The sequence below is a fragment of the Pezoporus occidentalis genome, unplaced genomic scaffold (assembly GCF_034315485.1).
Source record: "Pezoporus occidentalis ecotype Australia unplaced genomic scaffold, CSIRO_AGI_Poc_V1 ctg415, whole genome shotgun sequence".
Lineage (NCBI taxonomy): Eukaryota > Metazoa > Chordata > Aves > Psittaciformes > Psittacidae > Pezoporus > Pezoporus occidentalis.
The window spans coordinates 14,776-41,217 of record NW_026915742.1 but is presented as its reverse complement, the minus strand read 5'-3'; the positions used below and the strand labels follow the sequence as shown (position 1 = coordinate 41,217).

Below are 26,442 nucleotides of genomic sequence, written 5' to 3'. Positions count from 1 at the left end.
TCAGGATCAAGGCCCATAAACACAAGGGAATCTGCCAACTTCCTGTCCATCCAGGGTTCAAGAGCCCATCTGAGGCCTCCAGAAGGTCATGGGAGACATCTGGCTCCATCCAGATGTTTAATGAGCCCTTAGATAAGCTCTTGGCATGGACACACAAGCTGGGCCTTGACGTTCTCCAGGCTTCCCACAAGGAAGATCCTCATTAATCAACCCCATTCCATCCCCACCGTCCCTTGGAGGCCTCAAACAGGGGGGGCCAATGGGAAGAACATGATCCAAGTACGTTTGGAGGAGGTTTGGGGGGGGTCTTGGTGGTGGGGACCTTGCAATGGTAGTGGGAGGCAGCTGGGGATGTGAGGCATGGGGTCCTGCACCCATCACAATGGGGGTCCTGCACCCATCACAATGTCCCTATGGGGGTCCTGCATCCATCGCAATGTCCCTGCATGCACCCCAACATTCCCTATGGGATCGCATCACCCATCCCAACGTTCCCTATGGATCACATCACCAATCACAACCTCCTCAGCATCCTTCCCACAAGGAAAGCACTGGAGCTGAAGGAATCCAGCTCCACCTTTCCCATGTCCTCTGGCTCCACCATGCGCGCCGTTAACTCCAGGTCTCTGGAAGTCCAACCTCTTTTGGCCTCCAAAGCCCCAACCCCACCTCCTACCCATGAGATGTGCCCAAATCCAGCCCTTTTTGGACCCCATTCCTTCTCCTATCAGAGGTCCCTGTGACAGCTCCATGAGATAAGCCCCATTGGGTCATAAAAAGGGAAGTTTTGGGATCAAGCCGACAGTTTCCCTTCATCCAACCTCACAGATCCATGGTCTTTGGGAGAGCAAAGAGGTGCTGAAGCAGAAAGAAGCCCAAAGGTAAGCACTATGGGTCCTTTGGGGCATGCTGGGTTGTTCCCTCTAAGCCAAAAATGTCTGAGGTGCCTTCACCCACCGAAAAGAAGTCCTAAATGGGTCCAATTCCTCCATCCCAAGCCCGAATTGAGACGTTTTGGATGGAACCCCCATCAGATGTTGAGTGATGGGGGGCAACCAGCCGCTCTAAGAACATCCAGAAGGTGGGAATGGCGAAATCGCTGCCATTTGGCCTCATTTGGACCCAAATTGCTGTGATTTTAGGGGAGGGATTCATCGTTAGGTGGGTTTGATGGCACCATGGCTTGAAGGTGGCATCAAGAAGGGGTTTGGGTCGGAGGTGATGGTAAAGGGGGAACTTGGGGGTCTTTGGGATGAGAAGAACTCAATCCAAGTGACTTGCAAGAGGCTTCCAAGGGGTAGAAAAGGGTCTTTGGGGACAATCTGGGACCAAAAGGAGATGCTGGAGACACTTGGGTCACCTCCAGGTTCCTCTTTGTCTGTTCATGGCTCTTTTTACCCAGACAAGAGGTTCGATTTCCTTATTTTGGGCATTTCCCAGGGATGGAGATGGGCATCTGGTGGCTTCTATTGGCTCTTTGCTGCGGTGAGCATCAACCCCACCCCATTCCCCTCCCCAAAGCCCCAGCTTCCCCTGGTTTAAGCTTATTTTAGTCCCTTCTACTTCATGTTTCTGCAGCAAAAGGCTTTATTCCTTCTGTTTTCCAGGGATTTCCCCTTATTCCCTATTTTTCCCTTTCCCACTTTATTAACCCTTCGCCTCTTAACCAAAATCTCTCTTTGCCTGTTGTTTTTCAGCAAAAAGCCCCTTTTTTTCACCCAAAACAACTTATTCTCTGGTTTTTCTCCAGCCGAACTTCATTATTCCCTATTTTCACCCCAAATCCCCTCATTCCCTGAGTTTACCTCCAGCCAAACCTCATTATTCCCTATTGTCACCCAAAACAGCCTCCTTCCCTCTCTATTTCAATGAAAAATTGCACAAAACAGCTATTAGCTATTTTTACCCAAAGGCCCTCTTTTTTCACCCCAAATCCTCACCACTGCTGTTTTAACTTAGAATCCAAGAGGTTTTCTCACCTTTTTGGCGTGTTTTTCCCAACAAAAGCCTAAATTCCCTCATTCCCCCCCCCATGTTTCTTGTTTCGTTTTGAGCATCAAATTCTCATTCCCTGTTTTGCTGGGTTTGGATGTGTCCCGACATTCCAACCCTGCTTCCACCAGGAAAACCCACCATCAATTCCCTAATCCCACAAATCCCCATTCCCACCAATTCCCATTTCCCCCAATCCCCATTTCCTCCAATTCCCATTTGCACCAATTCCCATTTCCACCAATTTCCATTTCCCCCAATTCCCATTTCCCCAATCCCAATTTCCCCCATTCCCATTCCCCCATTTCCCCCAATTCCCATTTCAATTTACCCTTCCTCCAATCCCCATTCTCCCTCATTTCCATTTCTCCCCCCCAAACCCATTCCCTTAGAACTTCCCATCCCTTTCCTCAACCAACACCCCCATTTTCCACCCTTCCCACTGCACCCTTTTCCCTCCCCAATCCCCTCATTCCCATTGATCCAGCCCAACTCCCACAACCACCGCAGAAACACACACCCCCCCCCCCCCAATTCCCACTTTCCCCACCTTCTCCTCCAGCTCTTCCCACTTTGGCTTTTCCCGGCACGGAATTCCTCACGGCCTTCATGCAGAACGATGAGGAAGGCGCCTACCTCAACGCCCAGCTCCTGCTCACCGCCTCCTCCACGGCCACCACGGTGACGGTGACCACGCGCGGCGGTGCCTTCACCAGCACCATCTCCCTCGGCACCGGCGACGCGGTTCCTCTCCGCCTCCCCGGCAACGTGGAGCTGGTGGGCACCCAGCTCTCGGATAAAGCCGTCTTGATCCAGGCCACCAAAGACATCTCTGTGGTGGCCACCAGCTCCAAGAGGCTCACGACTGGTGCCACCGTGGTCCTACCGGTGGAGATGTTGGGCCAGAGGTATTACGTGGTGACACCGGAAGGCACTGGGAGAGATGGGCTCAAGGAGCTGGTGGTGGTGGCCGGAAGGACCTCGACCACCGTCACCATCAAAGCCAAGGGGAGGTTCTACTACCGAGGGAGGAATTACTCCCCCGGGAGCATCCTTCGCGTCTCCTTGGGTCCCTACCACAGCGTCCAGCTCCAAAGCCGCTCCGATCTCTCCGGCACCGAGGTCACATCGGACCACCCCGTGGCGGTCCTCAGTGGCCACAGCTGTGTCAAGGTCCACACGGGATGCGACCACGCGGTGGAGCAGCTTCTGCCCGTCGATGGATGGGGCAAGGTCTTCGTCATCCCTCCCAGCCCGGTGCAGAAGGACATGGACTTGGCCTACGTGGTGGCAGCGGAGAGGACCTCCCTTAGCTACAGTAGGGGTAACGCGGTTGCCACCGAGGTCATGGTGGCCGGGCAGGTCCGTAAGGTCAAGGTGGGCCCAAGGTCTCCCCTTCATCTCAATGCTTCAGCTGGGGTTCAGGTGGTTTTCTTCTTCACCGGCTCCAAGAAGGGCTCCATGAAGCAAGACCCCTTCATGGTCAACATCCAACCCGTGCCCACCTACTGCAAGTCCTACCAGGTCATCAGCATGGCCGGCTATGAGAACCACATTGTCCTCATGGCCCCCAACATGGACACCAGCACTGTAACACTCAACCAGAGGATGGAGAGGATCATACCCTGGCAAAGCATCCCCGGCACAGACTTCTCCTGGGCCACCATCACCATGACCAAGGCAGGGGAGATCCAGAGTGTGCAGCACCCGAGGACACCTTTTGGGCTCCTGGTCTTTGGCTTCCAGAACTATGCTGGTTATGGCTTCAGTGGTCTTTGTGCCACCAGTGAGTATGGTCAGCACCATGGTTGTGGTGTTGTCAATGGGCAGGTCTTCTCCATGGTGGCCATCCATGGGTTTCTTCCCTCTTCCTCTTCTTCTCCATGGGTTTCTCCCTCTTCCTCTTCTCCATGGGTTTATCCCCTCTTTCTCTGCAGGCTCTCCTCCTCTTTCATGCCAAGACCTGGCCTGCAAGGAGAAGTGTGAGATGGCGGATGGGCAACCTAAATGCGTCCAAGAGACCTTCTCAACCTGCTGGGCCACTGGCGATCCTCACTATAGGACCTTTGATGGGAAACCCTTTGACTTCATGGGCACCTGCACCTACACCTTGACCAAGACCTGTGACCCAGACCCAACCGTGCCCATCTTCAGCATTGAGGCCAAAAACGAGCACCGGGGCAACCTGAAGGTCTCCTATGTTGGTTCCATCACCATCCGTGTCTATGGTGTGACCATTGTGGTGGTCAGGTCGGAGAACGGCATGGTGAGGGTAAGTCAACCCAAAGCAACGATGCACCTGAAGGGTCTTCTCCAACCTCAATGAGCTTCTGCACAGTGACCTCTTGCAGAAGACACCTCCAAACAGCTCAAACCCTTCAGTTTCACCCCCTTTTTGGATCCACTTTTTTGGGTCCTTCACGGGGTTTCTTTCCTCTTCCAGGTCAACAACCACCGGTCCCACCTCCCCATCACCCTCGCCGATGGGAAGCTCCACCTACGACAAAGGGGCCGGTCCATGCTGCTTCAAACAGCCTTCAAGCTGAAGGTCCTCTATGACTGGGACGCCCGCGTGGTGCTGAAGCTCCCCAGTGTCCTCGCTGGCAAAGTGTGTGGCTTGTGCGGCAACGCCAATGGTGACCCCCGAGACGATGCCCTCAAACCTGACGGCGACGTGGCCCAGGACGCGGTGGAGCTGGGGGCAAGCTGGAAGGTGGCCAATGAAAGCCATCGTTGCTGGGACAACTGCAGTGGGGCCTGTGAGCGGTGTCAACAGGATGGGGTGGCCAGGTACCAGGAGGAGACATGGTGTGGGATGATGACCCAACGGATGGGGCCCTTCTGGAGGTGCCACGCCACCATCAACCCCAAGGTCTACGTGGACAACTGCATCTATGACCTGTGTGTCAACGATGGGCTCCACACCATGCTGTGCCAAGCCCTCGAAGCCTATGCAGATAGCTGCCAAGAGGAAGGGGTCACCATTGAGGACTGGAGGACACCGGCACGGTGCCGTGAGTAGCTCCTGGTGGGCCCCAAAGGTTGTCCCTTTGGTGGGCAGGGAATGGATGGAATCAAGGGGTGGTGGGATGGGAATGAGGAGAAAAGGAGGAAGGGAAATGGGAGCAATGGGGATGTTGGTGTCACCAGAGAGGCTTCCAAGTGAGGTGGGACAGGTTGTGTTGGAAGAGGGGCATGGAGGGGAGGTGGGGCTGCAATGACCATGGAGACTCCAGGAAGACCATGGAGATTCTAGAAAGTCTATGTAGAAAGTCCAATCCAACCATGACCATTGTGTCCCATCCCACCACAACCATTGTGCCCCATCCCACCACAACCATTGTGCCCCATCCCACCACAACCATTGTGCCCCATCCCACCACAACCATTGTGTCCCATCCCCTCCACAGCCCTGCCCTGCCCCAAGAACAGCAACTACACTGCGTGTGGCACCTCCTGCCCCACCACCTGCAACCCTGATGCAATGCCACCCACCTGTGACCCCACGGCCTGCGTGGAGACCTGCGAGTGCCAGGAGGGCTTCGTGCTGGACCTCAATGAGTGCATCCCCCAAGACGAGTGTGGTTGCGTCTTTGAGGGCCTCCTCCATGGCCCCCATGAGGTGTTTTGGGGTGACACCAACTGCACCAAGCGGTGCCGCTGTGACCCGGAGCTCCGAAGGCCCCTGTGTCAATGGTCCAGCTGCCGCCGTGAAGAAGAGTGCCGGGTGGAAGAGGGCATCCAAGACTGTTACCCCAAGAGCTACGGGACCTGCTCTGCTGTTGGGGCCACCCATTTCGAGACCTTCGATGGTGAGAGCTTCACCTTCCAAGGGTCCTGCCTCTACCAGCTCGCTGGGTTGTGTGAGGCGAGCCAGGAGCTGGTGGACTTCCAAGTGTTGGTACAGAATGGCCACGAAGAGGACGCGTTGTCCTCCATCGCTCTTGTGATGGTCGAAGTCTACGGCAAGACCATTGCGGTCAAGCGGGAGCATCCTGGCAAAGTCATGGTGGGTTTCATAGCTGTTTCTTCGTGTTCTCCTCCTCCTCAGCCCATCTCTTCCATCCATTGCGTAACACTGAAGGGTCTCCTTCAACCACACTGAGACCCAGAGCTTGGGGTTGGAAGGGTGGAATTCAATGGGGCAATGTGGCCAACCACATGCACCAAGATGAGGGTTAATGGCCTCATGGATCTCCACCTGAAGCAGATCCATGCCCGATGGTGGGCACGTGGTTCTGGGGTCATCCTGCTCTCCACCTCCATGGGTTGGTTGGAGTCAAGGTGGTGGAGAATCAAGGCTTGGACACCAAAAGATGGCTTCTTCTTGCCTCTTGCCCCCAGATCAATGACCGCTTGGTCAACCTCCCCTACCACCACCGAGAGCAGAAGATCTCCATCTCCAGAGGTGGCCAAGCAGCCGTGGTGGAGACCGACTTCGGCCTCACAGTCACCTATGATTGGCAAAGCCAAGTCCTGGTCTCAGTGCCCAGCACTTACTCCAACGCCTTGTGTGGCCTCTGTGGCAACTACAATGGCAACAGGGAGGATGAGATGATGATGATGGCGAAGAACGACAGCGCGACCTCCAGCCCGGACACTTCTGGAGACCACTGGAAGGTGATGGACATCCCGGGTTGCATGGCGCTATCCAATGTGGAATGTCCCCAAAGGGGACAACAGCAAGAGGAGGAAGACTCCGAGATGGGTTGTGGGCTCCTCCACCAAGCCGAGGGACCTTTCGGAGCTTGCCATGCTCATGTAGATGCCACCAAATACTTCCAAAGCTGTGTCCATGATTCCTGCCTCTTCCCGCATCGGGAGGAGGTGGCATGTCCCATCCTTGCCCTCTATGCTGCTGCCTGCCAAGCTGCTGGCGTCCCCATTGGGATGTGGAGGACGGAGGACTTCTGCAGTAAGTTGGGATCAGCGGCTGGGTTTGGGCTTCGTGAATGGTCAGGAATGTCCAAGGGAAGCCCCAAACCCTGTGGAGATGAAGCAGGGAGGTGGGGATCCCACCCAGTATCTAGGTTGGTCCAGCATGGCCAAGAACCCCCCTTAGATAGGTGCCATCAGCTCTGGCCATAGACAATGATCAGGAACCCTTCTTAGCTTGGTTCCATCACCTCTATGGACACCTCAACACTCATGATGTCCGTAAGGAGGTAGAGATGAGGCACAACCATGGCTTAAACCCATCTCCTTGTGGTGGCCCCTAAGTGTAGACCTGGAGGATGTGGGGTGGGATTGCCTTGCTCCTCATGGATCTCCATGTCCCCATGGCAGATATCTCCTGTCCTCCACGAAGCCACTATGAGCTCTGCTCCGAGGCCTGCTCCCAGACCTGCAGCTCCATCCACACCTCCAGAAGGTGCTCCATGAAGGCCCAATGCCATGAGGGTTGCATCTGCGACCAAGGCTTCGTGCTCAGCGGCGATGAGTGCGTCCCCATGTCCCAGTGTGGTTGCCACCATCAGGACTTCTACTACAAGGCCAACGAGACCTTCTACCCCTCCACGCAGGAGAAGTGTCACTGCCAAGCCGGTGGCACCGTGGACTGCCAGAAGACCTCTTGTCCTGGCGATGGGGAAGGAGAACTCATCGATGGGGTCTTCCAATGCCCATCTACTGCACCAGGGACCTGCGTGGCCACCGGTGACGGCAGCTATGTGTCCTTTGATGGGGTGGCTTTCAACATCTCCAGTACCTGCTCCTATGTCCTCACCGAGACCTGCTCCGGTGACCTGGACTCCTTCGTGGTGAAGGTCCAGAAGGATGCTCGGCAGAAGAAGAAGGCCTCCAGCATCCAAATGTTGACCATTGAAGTCCATGGGCTCACACTGACCCTGATGCAAGGCAGGAGGAGTGTCCTGGTAAGGTGATGCTTGGAGGTCCACCACTCTATGGTTGTGATGGTGAGGTCGAGGGGGGCATGTTGGCTTTGGGATGGGGTTGGATGGGCACAGCTACATGATGGTGGTCCACCATCATCATCTATGGGTTCATATTGACCTTACCATGAGACTGGATAGACACAGTTCCATGATGGTCATCCACCATCACCATCTGTGGGTTCATACTGACCTTGCCATGAGGTGGGAGGGAGACAGCTCCATCCATGTTGACCTTTCGGGGTCCACTTTATGGACATGAGATACCAAGCCTGGGTTTCCACAATGGGAGAAGACCTCACCCCTATGTCCAATACAAACCCATCTTTTTGCCTTCCAGCTTCCATAAATCCATTTGAAGGTTGGCTGGAAGGGCTCTTCCTACTCCTACCTCCATAATCTTCTCCTTGGAGCCTCCTTGGAGCTCATTGGTGGGCTTTATCTCCTCCTGTCCTAGGTGGACTCCATATCCCACCACCTCCCAGCCATCCTAAGCCATGGGCAGGTTGAGGTCCACCAGCACGGGATGGGCATCCTGCTCCAGACTGACTTTGGCCTCCTCGTCCGCTACGACCTCCTCCACCACGTCATGGTCACAGTGCCCCCAGGCTACCAAGGCCAACTCTGTGGGCTCTGTGGCAACTACAATGGCCAGGAAGACGATGACCTTCTCCTCCCTGATGGCCACCAGGCTCCCAACGCCACGCTCTTCGGCTCTGCATGGAAGACTCCTGATGCACCTTGCGTTGACCATTGCCCTGAGGACCACTGCCCCACCTGCACGGAGGAGAAGATGGTGGTCCTCCAGAAACCCAACTATTGTGGCCTCCTGATGCTCCCAAAGGGACCTTTTGCCTCCTGCCACCACCTCATTGACCCAGACCCGTACCTCCAAGCTTGTCTCCATGACGTTTGCCTTGCTGAGGGGGACACCAGTGTCCTCTGTAGGAGCATCCAGAGCTACTCCATCGCTTGCCAAGATGCTGGGGTCACCATTGAGGCTTGGAGAAGACCAGCCTTGTGCCGTAAGTGATGCCCACGGTTCTCCATGGCCAAGAAGTCACCTCTCCTTGGGGTCCATTGAAACCATCACAACTGGTACCTAAGGGGGGTTGGAGATGGAGGTCCGTGGTGACCACCAATGCTGGTGCTTGTTGGTGCTCAGGTTGTCTTCTCCTTGCCCCCAACACCCCATGGCTCCTGTTCCCATCAACGTTTTGACCCTTCCACCACCTTAAGGCCCACCCTTGAGGTTGCCCCCACTCTTCTAACCCAACATTGAGGGCAACCTCATGGCTTCCATTGCAGCCCTCAAGTGCCCAGCCAACAGCAGCTACTCCCTTTGCACCAAGCTCTGCACCCAGAGCTGCTCAAGGCTTGAAGATGCCTCCAGATGCCCCCAAGGCTGCATGGAAGGGTGTCAGTGCGACCATGGGTACGTCTCCGATGGCCATGACTGCGTCCCTGAGGAGCACTGCGGATGCTTTGTGGATGGGCAGTACTACAAGGTAGGAACCTTCTCCCTCTGGTGGCCTTTGAGGGGGTTCTTCATCAGTTTGGACCCATCTAGATGGATGGATCCACAGCTCCTTGGAGATGGAATATCTCAGCGGCTTCCATCTCCCATGGCTTCGCATGGAGAAATGGAATGGGTTGGGTTAGGATGGACCTTGAAGACCTCAAGACATGATGCTTTCCCCCATCCCTACATGGTTCCACGTATTGAAGTCAACGCAATCTGGTTCTTCTCATCCCTTTGGCTCCTCTCCCCCTCCAGCCCCACGAGGTGGTCCTGAAGGAGACCTGCCAACAGCGCTGTACCTGTGTCCCTGGCCAAGGCTTGACCTGTAGCAACCACAGCTGCACCGAGGATGAGGCCTGTGAGGTCAAGGATGGGATCATGGGGTGCATCAACCAAAGTAAGGAGCAATGGGGCTTCTGAACGGGAGGCTGGAGATGGAGAAGGTCCATTGGATGGTCTGGAGGGTCTATTGGGAGGGGCAGGATTGAGGAGCAAAGCCTAAAGCAGGAGAAATGGTGGCCATTGATCTCCAAGAGCAATGGGACATGGAGGCCCCTGATGTCCATCTCCAAGGGCAATGGGACATGGAGGTCCCTGATGCCCATCTCCCATGGTTTCTCCTATGGTTCCTTCTCTTTCCAGACCCTTGCAAAGCCCTTCGGTGCCGACCCAAGGAAAGATGCAAGTTGAAGGATGGCCAAGCCAAGTGTGTCCCATCCATGGTTGCAACCTGCTGGGCTTGGGGAGATCCCCATTACCACACCTTTGATGGGCTGGACTTTGACTTCCAAGGGACCTGCACCTACACCATGGTGGAATCCTGTGGGAATGACACCTCCTTGGTGCCCTTCAAGGTGGAGAGCAAGAACAATGTCCGCGGGGGGGTGAAATCCATCTCCTACGTCAGCTTGGTCAACGTCAAGGTCTATGGTCAACGCATCTCCATCCACCAGAAGGAAGTGGGCAAAGTCAGGGTGAGTGGACCCCAAACGGAAGGGAAATGGGTCTTTTCCACCTCCTTCTCCATCCATATCCTTCACCATCCATCTTCTCCATGAGCTTGGCCACCATCAAGGTCTATGGTCAAAGTTATCTTCATCCACTCAAGGGAAATGGGCAAAATCAGGGTGATTTGGGTTCAAAGGGAACCCAATGAGTGGTTCAATGAGTGGTTGAACATCATCAGTGAGTGGTTGACCATCATCAATGGGGTTGAATATCATCAATGAGTGGTTGAACGTCATCAATGGGGTTGAACATTATCAATGAGTGGTTGAACGTTCTTATGGGTGCTTGAACATCATCACTATGTGGTTGAATGTCATCAATGAGTGGTTGAATGTCATCAATGAGTGGTTGAACATCATCAATGAGTGGTTGAACGCTCTCATGGGTGCTTGAATATCATCACTATGTGGTTGAACGTCATCAATGAGTGGTTGAGCATCATCAATGGGTGGTTGAACATCATCAGTGAGTGCTTGCACCTTCTCACGGGTGGCTTCCCATTGCCATGGGCTGCTTGCCCACCCCACGTCCCCCTCCCTCTCTGCAGCTGGACGGCGTCGCCACCCTCCTCCCGGTCACCCTGGAGACCAACAAGCTCCGGCTCTTCCAGAGCGGCCTCAGCGCCGTGGTGGAGACCGACTTTGGCCTGAGGGTCACGTACGACTGGAACTGGCGCCTCCTCATTGACCTCCCCAGCAGCTTCTACAGCCACACTTGCGGCCTCTGCGGCAACTTCAACCTCAAGCCAGAAGACGACGTCCCCCAGGGCGGCACCAACCTCACCTCCGTGGTGGCCTGGGCCCAAGCTTGGAAGGTCCTCGATGAGCACGAGGACGACCCGTTCTGTTGGCATTACTGCGAAGGAGCGTGCCCGCTGTGCGAGGAGGAGAAGAGGGAGCTTTACGGTGGCAACCAATACTGTGGCCTCATCAAGAAGAGCTTCCAAGGGCCCTTCAAAGCTTGCCACGACGTGGTCCCGCCGCAGGACTTCTACCGCAACTGCCTCTATGACGTGTGCATGGGCGATGGGGCCAAGCAGATCTTCTGCCCCGTGGTGGAGGCCTATGCGTCCATCTGCAAGAAGCATGGGGCCACCGTGCACGACTGGAGGACACCATCGGGTTGCCGTGAGTGCTGGTCATGGCTCTCTGTGGCCCAGAAGCCACAGCTCATTGGGGTCCATTGAAGCCTTTGCGACTGGTATCTAAGGGGGGTTGGAGGTGAAGGTCCGTGGTGACCATGGTGTAGGTGGTGAGGTGGGCTTGGAACCCAAGACTACAGGGATGCTCCAAGCCTTGTCCAACCTGGTCATCCCAACCTTCTCCATTCAACCCATTCCAATGTCCCACCACCTTCATGGTAAAGAGCCCTTCGATCCCATCCAACTCTTCCCACTGGAAGCTGTTTCTCCTCATCCCATCCCTTGTCCAAAGCCCGTCTCCGAGGTCCTGGTGGCTCCTTTAGGTCACAGAAGGTGCTCCAAGGTCCCCATGGACCCTTCTCCAGGCTGGACAACCCCAACTCCCTTTATCTCCATAGCAAGGGTTCTCCAGCCCATGGAGCATCTCCATGGCCTCCTCTGGCCTTGGAGTGTGGTTGGCTCCGTGATCCCATGTTTCTGGTGATGGATCCCAAGACATGGTTGGTTCCTTGCTCACCACTGAGGTTCTCCTCAACCACCACCACTGCCAAGCCCTTCCCTCCACCCCTTCTTGGGGTTGCCCAACCCAACCAAAGGCCCTTCGCCGTGATGGATCCTCATTGTCCTCCTCCATCTCCTCCTTATTCCCAGCCTTACCCTGCCCTGAGAACAGCCATTATGAACCTTGCAGCACCTCCTGCCCGGCCACGTGCGCCGACCAAGACGCTCCCACCGCGTGCACCCAACCGTGCGTGGAGACCTGCGCTTGCGACCGCGGCTACGTCCTCAGCGGTGGCCAATGCGTGCCCTTGGCCAGCTGTGGTTGCACCCACGACGGACGCTACCACCCCCCCGGTGAGGAGTTCTGGGCCGACGAGCGTTGCAGCTCCCGGTGCCGCTGCGACCCGGCGTTGGCCATGGTGGTGTGCGAGGAGACGGCCTGCAAGCCGAGCGAGACCTGCTCCCTGGTCAAGGGGGTGAGGAGGTGCGTGGCCAAGAGCAGGTCCGTCTGCGTGGCCACCGGTGACCCCCATTACACCACCTTCGATGGGCGCCGCTACGACTTCATGGGGACCTGCGCCTACCGCTTGGTCGCCCTCTGCTCCGAGGACCCGACCCTCATCCCCTTCGCCGTCACCGTGGAGAACAACAACAGGGGCAGCCCCGTGGTCTCCTACACCAAGGAGGTCACCTTGGAGGTCTACAACATGAGCCTCGGCCTCAGCCAGGAGCAACCCAAGAAGGTCAAGGTAGGGGGGAAGGAGGTGGGGGTGATGGGGGTGGGCATTGGGAGGCAGCTGGGGGGGTCCCAAGGTCCTTGCATGGGGTTTAGGTGGGCTCCAAGGTGATTCTATGTTGTCTAGATGGGCTCTAAGGTCCTTCTATGGGGTTTAGATGGGCTCCAAGACCCCTCTGTGGTGTTCAGATGGGCTCCAAGACCCTTCTATGGTGTTTAGATGGGCTCCAAAACCCTTCTATGATGTTTAGATGGGCTCTAAGACCCTTCTATGGTGTTTAGATGGGCTCCAAAACCCTTCTATGATGTTTAGATGTGCTCTAAGTTCCTTGCATGGGGTTTAGATGGGTTCCAAGGTCCTTCTATGATGTTTGGATGGGTTTCAACCTCATTGCCCACTGTTGTGTTGACCTCGATACCGTCCCCACCTGCTTGCATGGCCTCGTGGTGCCCCCCCCCACGTTATCCCATTGCCCCAACCACCCAGGTCAACGGCGTCGTGGTGGAGCTCCCCTTCCAGCACACCGAGAAGCTCCAGGCCCACCTCAGCGGCTTCCATGGCTTCATCACCACCGACTTCGGCCTCACCATCACCTTCGATTGGCGCAGCTACGCCAGGGTCTTCCTCCCCACCTCCTACTCCAGCGCCGTCTGCGGCCTCTGCGGCAACGCCAACGGTGACCCCGAGGACGACTTGGCTCTGCCCAACGGGCACATGGCCGCCAACGAGACCCACTTTGGGGACGCTTGGAAGGTGGCCCCCGGCCCCGGGTGCCAACCGGGGAGCACCGAAGGGTTCCTGGGTTGCACCAAGGGGGAGAAACGCGTCTACAGTGGGGACAAGCACTGTGGCCTCCTGGTGAAGAAGAGGGGGCCTCTGGCCCCTTGCCACGGCACCATTGACCCGGCGCCCTACTGGGATGACTGCCTCTATGACGCCTGCGTCTATGAAGGCCACCAAGAAGCTGTTTGCAGCTCCATCGGCGCCTACGTGACCGCCTGTCAGAGCCAAGGTGTCCACATCGGACCGTGGCGCACGGCGGCCTTCTGCAGTGAGTGGAGGGGTTGTATGCACGTGGTGGGGTTGGGGGGCCATGGGCAAGGTGGTGGTGGGTCCATGGATCCACTTGGTTCCATCAAGGGTTGGGCTCTCCATGCACCAAGACCTGGTTCCATCAATGGTTGGGTTCTCCATGCACCAAGACCTGGTTCCATCAAGGGTTGGGTTCTCCATGCACCAAGACCTGGTTCCATCAATGGTTGGGTTCTCCGTGCACCAAGACCTGGTTCCATCAATGGTTGGGTTCTCCATGCACCAAGACCTATGTTCTACCAAAGGTTGGGTTCTCCATGCACCAAGACCTGGTTCCATCAATGTTTGGGTTCTCCGTGCACCAAGACCTGGTTCCATCAATGGTTGGGTTCTCCATGCACCAAGACCTGGTTCCATCAATGGTTGGGTTCTCCATGCACCAAGAGGTTCCACCAAGGGTTCCCTTACCCATAGACCAAACCTTTGCCTCTCCCTGCCTCTTCTGCTGCCCCATGGCCGCCTTTGGCCCCTCCACCACCACCACCACCTCTCTTTCCCCCAGGTCCCGTCTGCCCCCCCAACCAACACTATGAGCTCTGCGGTCCCCCTTGCCCGGCCACGTGCACCGGGGGACAAGAAGCCTGCGAGGAGCCCTCCCCATGCACCGAAGGCTGCTTCTGCGACCCCGGCTTCCTCCTGAGCGGGCCCCACTGCGTCCCCTTGTCCCAGTGCGGCTGCTGGCACCACGGGCGCTACTACAGGCACGGAGAGGACTTCATGGCGCAGCCCCAGTGCAGCCAACGCTGCCGGTGCCAAGCAGGCGGCGCGGTCGAGTGCTGGCCCGAGGCATGTGGGGCCGAGGAAGTCTGCGAGGTCCAGGACGGGCTCTTGGGCTGCTACCCCGGTGCTTGCGGGCGCTGCGAGGTGCTCGGTGGCACCTTCAGCACCTTCGATGGCCGCCACCTGGCCCTGGGTGCCGACTGCACCGGCGCCATGGTGGAGGTGGACGCCACGGAGCCAATGGGGGCCTTCAAGGTGGAGGTGGCCAAGGAAGGAGATGGCATCCGGAGCGTGGTGGTCACCGCGCATGGAGTCACCGTGGCCATGGTTGGGGGCAGGCAGTGGGAGGTGGTGGTGAGTGGGGGGCATGGGGGTCATCGGCTTTGGGGGGGCAGATGGCTGTGGGGGTGGATGTCAGGGGTTGAAGGGCACACTTGGGGGGGAAAAGATGTCTTTGAGGGGGTCAGGAGGGCTTTAAGAGCTGGGTTTGGGGTTCAAAGCCCATTTTGGGGGGTCCAAAGCCCACTTTGGGGTGGTCAGGAGGTCTTGAAGAGCTTGTTTTGGGGTTCAAAGCCCACTTTGGGGTCCAAAGCCCACTTTGGGGTGCCCCTGAGGTCCTCCAGACCCCATTTTGGGGTCCAAACCCCCACTTTTTGTGTCCACCCCCCCCTTTCTGACCCCTCTCCTTGGTGTCCCCTCCGCAGGTAGACGGCCTCCAGCACCTCCTGCCCCTGGTCCTGGCTGACGGGGCCGTCACCGTGAGCCAGGAGGGCACCCACCGGGTGCTCTTGACCCAAGGGGGCCCCAAGGTCCTCTTTGATGGGATCTCCTACGTCCTCGTCACCCTGCCCAGCTCCTACCACCAGCGACCCCATGGCCTCTGCGGTGACTTCAATGGGGACCCCCATAACGATGAACCCCAAGAGGACTCCAATTCAACTGCCTGTACCCCCGGCTTGCTCCCCACTGCCTGCCCCATGGATGAACTGGGCCCCTGTGGGGTGCTGCAGGAGGCGTCAGGCCCTTTCTCAGGGTGCCATGGGGTGGTGGAACCCCATAAGTACGTGATTGGGTGCATGCAGGAGCAATGCAAGGAGCCGGGGGGGGAGGCCTTGTGTAGGAGCTTCCAGGTCTACGCTGCTGCTTGCCAAGCTGCTGGTGGGGACCTCAAGGATTGGAGGGATGCAGCCAAATGCCGTGAGTCTATAGGGGGTCACTGGGGGGATGGATGGACCACAGTTGAGGTCCTCCATGGAGGAATGGGGTTGGATTGACCAGGGTTGGGGTCCTCCATGGAGGAATGGGGTTGGATGGACCAGGGTTGGGGTCCTCCATGGAGAAATAGGGTTGGATTGACCATGGTTGGGGTCCTCCATGGAGGAATGGGGTTGGATTGACCACAGTTGGGGTCCTCCATAGAGGAATGGGGTTGGATTGACCACGGTTGGGGTCCTCCATAGAGGAATGGGGTTGGATGGACCAGGGTTGGGGTCCTCCATGGGGAAATGGGGTTGGATGGAGCACAGTTGGGGTCCTCCATGGAGGAATGGGGTTGGATTGACCACGGTTGGGGTCCTCCATAGAGGAATGGGGTTGGATGGACCAGGGTTGGGGTCCTCCATGGAGAAATGGGGTTGGATGGAGCACGGTTGGGGTCCTCCATGGGTGCAGGAGGTCACCATCAGGACCCCCCATACCCAAGCCCCACAGAACCAGGTTCTTCTCCCCTCCAGCCCTCTCCTGCCCCCCCCACAGCCACTACTCCCCCTGCACCCGGAGCTGCCCCCTCACCTGCGCCGCCATCTCCGGGACCCCCCCCTGCACCCAGAGGTGCTTCGAGGGCTGCGAGTGCGACCGGGGCTTCCTCTTCAGCGGCGCCCGATGCGTCCCCATGGGCTCCTGTGGGTGCCTGCACCGCGGCCGCTACTTCCAGGTGGGCTCCTCGGGGGCCCCATGGGGGCTCTGAGGTCTTCCCATGGCGTCCGTGGGTCCTGAAGGCCCCTTCCTGAGGTTCTTCAGCGGTCCAAGGGGTTCCTGGGTGTTCTCCAATGGGAATGTTCCAATGGGAAACCCCTCATTTCTTGGCTTTCTACCCCTTCCCAATGGGAAAACTCAACCTGTCTTGATGTTACCCCTCTTCCCAATAGGAAACCCCTCATTTCTTGGCTTTCTACCCCTTTCCAATGGGAAAACCCAACATTCCTCTCCCTCCCGCCCCCTCCCAACCTCAAACCCAGCCACAGGCTCCCTACTGATGCTTCTTCCCCCACCCCAGATCGCCGAGACCATCAGGTCCCCGGACTGCACCGAGACCTGCACGTGCCGGGGCGCCGGTGCCCTCCAGTGCCGACCTTCTCCATGTCCCCTTGGCCACGTCTGCGGCCACCTCAATGGGGCCCGGGCCTGCGTGGAGCAACCCGGGCGCTGCAGCTTGGCCCCGGCCACTGCCTCCGTGTCCTTCGATGGGGCAACTGGCACCACCATGGCCAATGGGGTCTATGTGGTGGCCACGTTGTGCAACCCTCAAGGCTCTCCATGGTTCCGGCTCTTGGCTGAGGTTGGAGAGGACCAAGAGAGACCATCAGTGCTCGCTCTCCACCTCTTCAGCAATGGGGCTTTCATCACCATCAAGAGGGAGAAGAGGGTCTGGGTAGGCCATTCCCATCATACTACAACACAAACGCCTACTTCATAATCATAACATCAAATAAACCTAACCCTAAACATAACTATGACCATAAACCTAATCCTAACCCAAAACCAGACCTACCCCTAAAAACAAATATAACCAAAACCCAACCCATAACCCAACACTAAAAATAAACCTAACCCTAACCCTAAACCTAACCCTAACCCTAACCCTAACCCTAACCCTAACACAACCCTAACCCTAACCCTAACCCTAACCCTAACCCTACCCCTACCCCTACCCTAACCCTAACCCTAACCCTAACCCTAACCCTAACCCTAACCCAACCCTAACCCTAACCCTAACCCTAACCCAACCCTAACCCTAACCCTGTGTCTCCATACCCAAAACGAAGGGAATTCACCCCAGTTTGGAGGAAATGACCCATTTCTTGGGTGTTTCACCCCATGGCACAGAGCCACCCTCTTGGTGTCTTCCCCAGGTCAATGGGGTCGCAGCCACCATCCCTATGGAAGTCTATGGGGGGCTGAACATCACCGAGACCCATGGAACCATCCGGATCAGCCAAGCCTCATTGGACACTGAGCTCAACCCCAATGGGGAGGCCACGGTGATGGCGGCCCAAGGCCTCCATGGGAAGCTCTGTGGGATCTGTGGGAATCACGACGGGAACGCCGCCAATGACCTCCAAGGACCCGATGGGACCTTGGTTGGGGACATGGAGGCCATGGCCAAGGCATGGAGAGCCCCGGACTTCACCCATGTGAGTGCCCCATGGCTTGGGCTGGGGGGAGCTTGGTTGTAGTTCCCAATGGGATCGGGGGTCCCCACCATGGGGAAGCATCCAGGGGTTGGGGCTGTGGCTTTGTGTTAGCCCCAGTGGGTCTTTCCCCATGGATGTGGGGCACGGAAAGGGTCGTTCTTGGTCCCATCATCATCAAGGGGGGGCAGGAGAAAGGGAAGAGGCCTGAAAGAGGGGGAAATGGAGCAAAAAGAGGGGAAATAGCCCCCAAAAGAGGGGGAAATGGAGCAAGAAGAGGGGAAATAGCCCCCAAAAGAGGGGGAAATGGAGCAAGAAGAGGGGAAATAGCCCCCAAAAGAGGGGGAAACGGAGCAAGAAGAGGGGAAATAGCCCCCAAAAGAGGGGAAATAGACCCAAAACTAGGGAAAGGAGGCCAAAATAAGGGAAAAAGAGGGCAAAAAGAAGGCAAATAACCACAAAAAGAGGGGGAAATGGAGAAAATGAGAGGATACAGCCCCCAAAAGAGGGGTGAATGGACCAAAAAGAGGGGAAATAGCCCCAAAACTAAGGAAAAGAGAACAAAATCGGGGAAAACAGGGCAAAAAGAGGGGAAAATAGCCAAAAAAGTGGGAAAGAGCCTAAAAAGAGGGGAAAGAAGAGCAAAAGGAGAGGAAAAAAGACCAAAATTGGGGGAAAAGAGCCCCAAAAGAGGGAAAAGAGCCCAAAAGAAGGGGAAAAGAGGCCAAAATTGGGAAAAAAGAGGGAAAAACAGACCAAAAAGTGAGGAAAACAGCCCCAAAAGTGGGAAAGAGACCCAAAAGAAGGGGAAAGACCCGAAAAAGTGGGAAAACCCCTCAAAACCCAGGGATTAATCCCTTATTTCCTCTTTCCCTTCCCCTCCTCCAGTGCTGCAATTAGAGGCCCTGCAGAGGGGGGGTGAAAGGCTTGGCCGATGAGGTCATCGCTGACGTCACCAATGAGGTCACCCCATTCCCGCGCCAGGCTGGAAAAGGGCCGATTCCCACCCAAAAAATCCCTTTGGAATGGCAATAAAAGGATGAGAATTGCAGGAAATGAGAGTGTGGGGCAGGGGAAAAGGGGCTTGGGGGTCACTTATGGGGCGGGCCCCACATATCCGGGTGCTTTGGCAGCCACATCTTGGCCCCAGGCACTTCCTGGTCCCCCCCATTGACCCCCTTGAGTCAATAGCTCTGGTCACGGAGCTGCCCATGGGGCCGGATCTATGGGGTGGGAACCCGGATATGTGGGGCTCATGGGGGGGCACCCGCATATGGGGAGCTTATGGGGGGGGCACAGCCCCATGGGGGTGTTATGTGGTGGGGACACCCAGATACGTGGGTCCTACGAAGGAAGAACCCAGATGTGTGGGTCCTAAAGAGGGTGGACAACCATGTGTGGGTCCCATGGGGTGGGCACCAGCTGCCCCCCCAGTTGTCCCCAATAGCTCCCAGTACCCTCCCCATACCCCATACCCCATACCCTATATCCGATATCACATATCCCATACCCCATACCCCATATCCCATAACCCATACCCCATACCCCATATCCCATACCCCATACCCCATATCCCATACCCCATACCCCATATCCCATAACCCATACCCCATACCCCATACCATATCCCATACCCTATGCCCCATATCCCATCCCCCATACCCCATACCCCCCCATACCCCATATCCCATATCCCATTCCCCATACCCCATATCCCATACCCCAATACCCCATATTCCACATCCCATACCCCATACCCTGTACCTCATATCCCATATATCCCATACCCCATATCGCATATCCATACCCCACACCCCATACCCCATACCCCATACACCACATCCCATGCCCTATATCCGCATATCCCCTATCCCATATCCCATACCCCATACACCACATCCCATGCCCTATATCCACATATCCCATATCCCATATCCCATACCCCATACCCCATACCCCATATCCCATACCCCATATCCCATACCCCATATCCCATACCCCATATCCCATACCCCATACCCCATATCCCATATCCCATATCCCATATCCCATACCCCATATCCCATATCCCATATCCCATATCCCATATCCCATACCCCATATCCCATATCCCATACCCCATATCCCATATCCCATACATATCCCATACCCCCCATACCCCATATCCCATATCCCACACCCCATACCCCATATCCCATACCCCATACCCCATACCCCATACCCCATACCCCATATCCCATACCCCATATCCCATACCCCACACCCCATATCCCATACCCCACACCCCATATCCCATATCCCACACCCCATATTCCACACCCCATATCCCATACCCCATATCCCCTACCCCACACCCCATATCCCATACCCCACAAAGTCCCTCCCAGTGCCCCAGGGCTCCTATGGGGAGAGCAGGAAGTGCCCGAGGCTCTGGGAGGTGCCACCTTGGGGGTGCCCCCATCCTGCGGATAAATCCCTGCAGATCAAGTGGGTCCAGACACACAGAGGGGAGAGACGGAGCCATGGGGTGAGGGGGCAGCTGGGGTAGGGATGTGGGATGTGGGGTGTGGGGTATGGGGTGTGGGATATGGGGTGTGGGGTGTGGGATATGGGGTATGGGGTATGGGATATATGGGATATGGGGTATGGGGTGTGGGATATAGGATATGGGGTATGGGGTATGGGGCATGGGGTATGGGGTATGGGGTGTGGGATATGGGGTATGGGATATGGGATATGGGGTATGTGGTATGGGATATGGGATATGGGATATGGGATATGGGGTATGGGATATGGGATATGGGGTATGGGATATGGGATATGGGGTATGGGATATGGGATATGGGATATGGGGTATGGGATATGGGATATGGGGTATGAGGTATGGGATATGGGATATGGGATATGGGGTATGGGGTATGGGGTGTGGGATATGGGATATGGGGTATGAGGTATGGGATATGGGGTAGGGGGTATGAGGTATGGGATATGGGGTATGGGGTATGAGGTATGGGATATGGGGTATGGGGTATGGGGTGTGGGATATGGGGTATGGGGTATGAGATATAGGATATGGGATATGGGGTATGGGGTATGGGGTATGGGGTGTGGGATATGGGGTATGGGGTATGGGATATGGGATATGGGATATGGGATATGGGATATGGGGTATGGGGTATGGGATATGGGGTATATGGGATATGGGATATGGGGTATGGGGTATGGGGTATGGGATATGGGATATGGGGTATGGGATATGGGGTATGGGATATGGGATATGGGGTATGGGATATGGGGTATAGATGAAGGATGCCTCCTAGCCCTGGGCAGATGAAGGCTCTCCCCATCCTCCTCCTCCTCCTCCTCACGGATCCCTGGGGACCTCTGGGAACATGTGGGGGGCTCAGGAGTCCCCCAGGTGAGTGGGGGCACTGTGGGGGCATGAGGGGCACCCATGGGTGCCTCCTCGTCCCATTGGAACCCATGGAAAGGGTGGGGGGCAGACCCATAGGTTGGGGTCTTAAACCCATAGTGGGGGGGGTCCCAGCCCTATATTGGAAGGTCCCATAGAGACAATGTGGGGCCCTGGGCCACCATGTGGGTCCCAGCCCCATAGCAATGGTGTCCCTCCCTTAGGACTGCTGTACCCCTATGGGGCAGAGGTTGGAGACGAAGCCACCCCCCATGAGGACGATGGGATGAGCCCAGAGATCATCCTATGGGAGACCTTCTCCTTCTATGGACAGCCCTACCGCTCGGTCTATGTGGGTCCTATGGGGGGCCTATGGGGTGGGGGGGTGAGGGTTGGGTGATCCCATGCTTGAGTGACCCCATGGGTGGGTGATCCCATGGTTGGGTGACCCCAAGGGTGGGTGATACCATGGGTGGGTGCCCCATTGGTTTGGTGACCCCATGGTTGGGTGTCCCCATGGTTGGATGCCCCCATGCTTGGGTGTCCCCATGGTTGGGTGATCCCATGCTTGGGTGTCCCTATGGTTGGGTGACCCCATGGTTGGGTGCCCCATGGTTGGGTGCCCCATTGGTTGGGTGCCCCATTGGTTGGGTGACCCCATAGTTGGGTGATACCATGCTTGGGTGTCCCCATGGTTGGGTGATCCCATGGTTGGGTGCCCCATGGTTGGGTGCCCCATTGGTTGGGTGACCCCATAGTCGGGTGATACCATGCTTGGGTGTCCCCATGGTTGGGTGCCCCATTGGTTGGGTGACCCCATAGTTGGGTGATACCATGCTTGGGTGTCCCCATTGTTGGGTGATCCCATGGTTGGGTGCCCCATGGTTGGGTGCCCCATTGGTTGGGTGACCCCATAGTTGGGTGATACCATGCTTGGGTGCTACCATGCTTGGGTGCCCAATGCTTTGGTGCCCCATAGTTGGGTGCCCCCATCCTCAGTCCCCCCATCACTCAACCCCTGCCCCACATTGGTTCCTCCCCACGGCCCCTCCCGCAGGTCAACAACAACGGGGTCCTGTCCTTTGGGATCGGGGTCCCGGAGTTCACCCCCCAAGCATTCCCATTGGCCGGGGCCCGCCCCTTGGTGGCTCCCTATTGGGCGGACGTGGACACGCGGCTGGGGGGCGACGTCTTCTACCGGCAGAGCCGCGACCCACGGCTCTTGGCCCGCTTGGGCCGGGACTTGGCCGCGGTCACCGTGGGGCAGGCGCCGAGCCCAACGTGGGCCTTGGTGGCCACCTGGGACCGGGTCTCCTACTTTGGGGCCGCGTCGGACAAGGTGGGGTAATGGGATAATGGGGTACGGGGTATGGGATATGGGGTATGGGATAATGGGGTATGGGATATGGGGTATGGGATAATGGGATAAGGGGGTATGGGGTATGGGATATGGGGTATGGGGCATGGGATATGGGGTATGGGGTATGGGATATGGGGTATGGGATATGGGGTATGGGATAATGGGGTATGGGATATGGGGTATGGGATAATGGGATAAGGGGGCATGGGGTATAGGATATGGGGTATGGGGTATGGGATATGGGGTATGGGGTATGGGATAATGGGGTATGGGATAATGGGGTATGGGGTATGGGGTATGGGACATGGGGTATGGGGTATGGGGTATGGGATATGGGGTATGGGGTATGGGATATAGGATATGGGTATGGGGTATGGGATATAGGATATGGGGTATGGAGTATGGGGTATGGGATATGGGGTATGGGATATGGGGTGTGGAATATGGGATATGGGGTATGGGATATGGGATGTGGGGTGTGGGATATGGGATATGGGGTATGGGATATGGGGTGTGGGGTATGGGGTATGGGATATGGGGTATGGGGTATGGGGTGTGGAATATGGGATATGGGGTATGGGATATGGGATATGGGGTGTGGGACACAGAGGTGCTCCCCCTCCCCATCAGGTGAACACCTTCCAAGCCGTGTTGGCCACCGATGGAGCCGCCTCCTTCGTCATCTTCAACTACGGGGACCTCCAATGGACCACGGGCATCTCCAACCAGGGGGACCCCCACAGCGGCCTGGGGGGCATCGCGGCCCAGGTGGGTAATGGGGTAATGGGGTAATGGGGGTAATGGGGGCAATGGGGGTAATGGGGTAATGGGGGTAATGGGGGTAATGGGGGCAATGGGGGTAATGGGGGTAATGGGGTAATGGGGTAATGGGGGTAATGGGGGTAATGGGGGCAATGGGGTTACAGCCACCAGCCTGGATGGGATGGAGCTATGGGAGGTTTGTGTTGGAATTGAGTGGATTTGGGTTGAAATGAAGGGGATTTTGGTCAGAATTGAGTCGGTTTTGGCTGAAAAGAGGGGGATTTGGATCAGATTTGAGTGAATTTGGGTTGAATTGTAGGGCATTTGGGTCAGAATTGAGTCGATTTGGGTCAGAGTTGAGTCGATTTGGGTCAGATTTGAGTGGGTTTGGGTGGAAATGGGGTGGTTTTGGGTCAGAATTGAGTGGTTTTGGGTCAGATTTGAGTGGATTTGGGTGGAAATGGGGTGGTTTTGGGTCAGATTTGAGTGGATTTGGGTGGAAATGGGGCTGTTTTGGGTCAGAATTGAATTGTTTGGGGTCAGAATGGAGTGGGTTTGGGTCAGAATGGAGTGGGTTTGGGTCAGAATTGAATGGTTTTGGGTCAGAATTGAGTGGTTTGGGGTCAGAATTGAGTGGTTTGGGTGGAAATGGGGAGGTTTTGGGTCAGAATTGAATGGGTTTGGGTCAGAATTGAGTGGTTTTGGGTGGAAATGGGGAGGTTTTGGGTCAGAATTGAGTGGTTTTGGGTGGAAATGGGGCGGGTTTGGGTCAGAATTGAATGGTTTTGGGTCAGAATTGAATGGTTTTGGGTCAGAATTGAATGGTTTTGGTTCAGAATTGAGTGTTTTTGGTTTTGGGTGGAAATGGGGCGGTTTTGGTTCAGAATTGTATGGTTTTGGTTCAGAATTGAATGGTTTTGGGTCAGAATTGAATGGTTTTGGGTCAGAATTGAATGGTTTTGGTTCAGAATTGTATGGTTTTGGTTCAGAATTGAATGGTTTTGGGTCAGAATTGAATGGTTTTGGGTCAGATTTGAGTGGTTTTGGTTTTGGGTGGAAATGGGGCGGTTTTGGGTCAGAATTGAATGGTTTTGGTTTTGGGTGGAAATGGGGCGGTTTTGGGTCAGAATTGAATGGTTTTGGTTCAGAATTGAGTGGTTTTGGGTCAGAATTGAATGGTTTTGGTTTTGGGTGCAAACGGGGCGGTTTTGGGTCAGATTTGAGTGGTTTTGGGTGTAAACGGGGCGGTTTTGGGTCAGAATTGAGTGGTTTTGGGTGTAAACGGGGCGGTTTTGGTTCAGAATTGAGTGGTTTTGGTTTTGGGTGCAAACGGGGCGGTTTTGGGTCAGATTTGAGTGGTTTTGGGTGTAAACGGGGCGGTTTTGGGTCAGAATTGAGTGGTTTTGGGTGTAAACGGGGCGGTTTTGGTTCAGAATTGAGTGGTTTTGGTTTTGGGTGCAAACGGGGCGGTTTTGGGTCAGATTTGAGTGGTTTTGGGTGTAAACGGGGCGGTTTTGGGTCAGAATTGAGTGGTTTTGGGTGTAAACGGGGCGGTTTTGGTTCAGAATTGAGTGGTTTTGGTTTTGGGTGCAAACGGGGCGGTTTTGGGTCTGTGCCGCAGGCCGGGTTCGACAGCGGCCCCGGCGGCCGCTCCTTCACCCTGCCCGGCTCCCGCTCCCCCGCGGCGCTGAGCCTCGGCCGCCGCAGCAACGCCGGCACCCCCGGGCGCTGGATCTTCCGCGTGGATCGGGGCCCCACCGAGCCCCACGGGGGCACCGAGGAGAGGGTCTACGCGTGCGGGTAGGGAGGGAGGGAGGGGGCTGTGGGGCACGGGATGGGGTGGGGGGAAGGACATTGCCCCATAGAAGGACATTGCCCCATAGAAGGACATTGCCCCATAGAAGGACCATGACCCATAGAAGGACATAGAACTATAGAAGAGCCGTGCCCTGTAGAAGATCCCTGCCCCATAGAAGGACCATGACCCATAGGAGAAACCGGACTCATAGAAGGACCATGACCCATAGAAGGACATAGAACTATAGAAGAGCCATGCCCCATAGACGATCCCTGCCCCATAGAAGGACCATGACCCATAGGAGAAACCGGACTCATAGAAGGACCATGACCCATAGAAGGACATAGAACTATAGAAGAGCCGTGCCCTGTAGAAGATCCCTGCCCCATAGAAGGACCATGACCCATAGGAGAAACCGAACTCACAGAAGGACCATGACCCATAGGTGGACATAGAACTATAGAAGAGCCATGCCCCATAGACGATCCCTGCCCCATAGAAGGACCATGACCCATAGGTGGACATAGAACTATAGAAGAGCCATGCCCCATAGACGATCCCTGCCCCATAGAAGGACCATGACCCATAGAAGGACATAGAACTATAGAAGAGCCGTGCCCTGTAGAAGATCCCTGCCCCATAGAAGGACCATGACCCATAGGAGAAACCGGACTCATAGAAGGACCATGACCCATAGAAGGACATAGAACTATAGAAGAGCCATGCCCCATAGAAGGACCATGACCCATAGGAGAAACCGGACTCATAGAAGGACCATGACCCATAGAAGGACATAGAACTATAGAAGAGCCGTGCCCTGTAGAAGATCCCTGCCCCATAGAAGGACCATGACCCATAGGAGAAACCGAACTCACAGAAGGACCATGACCCATAGGTGGACATAGAACTATAGAAGAGCCATGCCCCATAGACGATCCCTGCCCCATAGAAGGACCATGACCCATAGAAGGACATAGAACTATAGAAGAGCCATGCCCCATAGACGATCCCTGCCCCATAGAAGGACCATGACCCATAGAAGGACATAGAACTATAGAAGAGCCGTGCCCTGTAGAAGATCCCTGCCCCATAGAAG

General features: G+C 56.1%; 2 protein-coding genes across 2 annotated transcripts; both read left to right on the top strand.

Moving 5' to 3' along the window:
• Nucleotides 1–774: 774 nt before the first annotated feature.
• On the top strand, nt 775–19,070 carry FCGBP (Fc gamma binding protein). Its single transcript, XM_062634121.1, has 21 exons — nt 775–881; nt 1,441–1,485; nt 2,555–3,778; nt 3,930–4,264; nt 4,436–5,006; nt 5,403–6,001; nt 6,337–6,907; nt 7,279–7,865; nt 8,341–8,908; nt 9,192–9,391; nt 9,661–9,802; nt 10,048–10,379; nt 10,961–11,540; nt 12,206–12,804; nt 13,279–13,843; nt 14,387–14,958; nt 15,309–15,801; nt 16,338–16,537; nt 16,880–17,254; nt 17,736–18,017; nt 18,903–19,070. The coding sequence occupies exons 2-21, from the start codon at nt 1,443–1,445 to the stop codon at nt 18,912–18,914; spliced, it is 8,850 nt and encodes a 2,949-aa protein (XP_062490105.1). The 5' UTR covers nt 775–881; nt 1,441–1,442; the 3' UTR covers nt 18,915–19,070.
• A 2,336-nt stretch (nt 19,071–21,406) lies between these two features.
• Nucleotides 21,407–25,352, top strand: LOC134171666 (sushi, nidogen and EGF-like domain-containing protein 1). The gene is made up of 5 exons (XM_062634120.1): nt 21,407–21,432; nt 21,631–21,778; nt 22,484–22,765; nt 23,417–23,554; nt 25,170–25,352. The coding sequence occupies exons 1-5, from the start codon at nt 21,407–21,409 to the stop codon at nt 25,350–25,352; spliced, it is 777 nt and encodes a 258-aa protein (XP_062490104.1).
• Nucleotides 25,353–26,442: the final 1,090 nt, after the last annotated feature.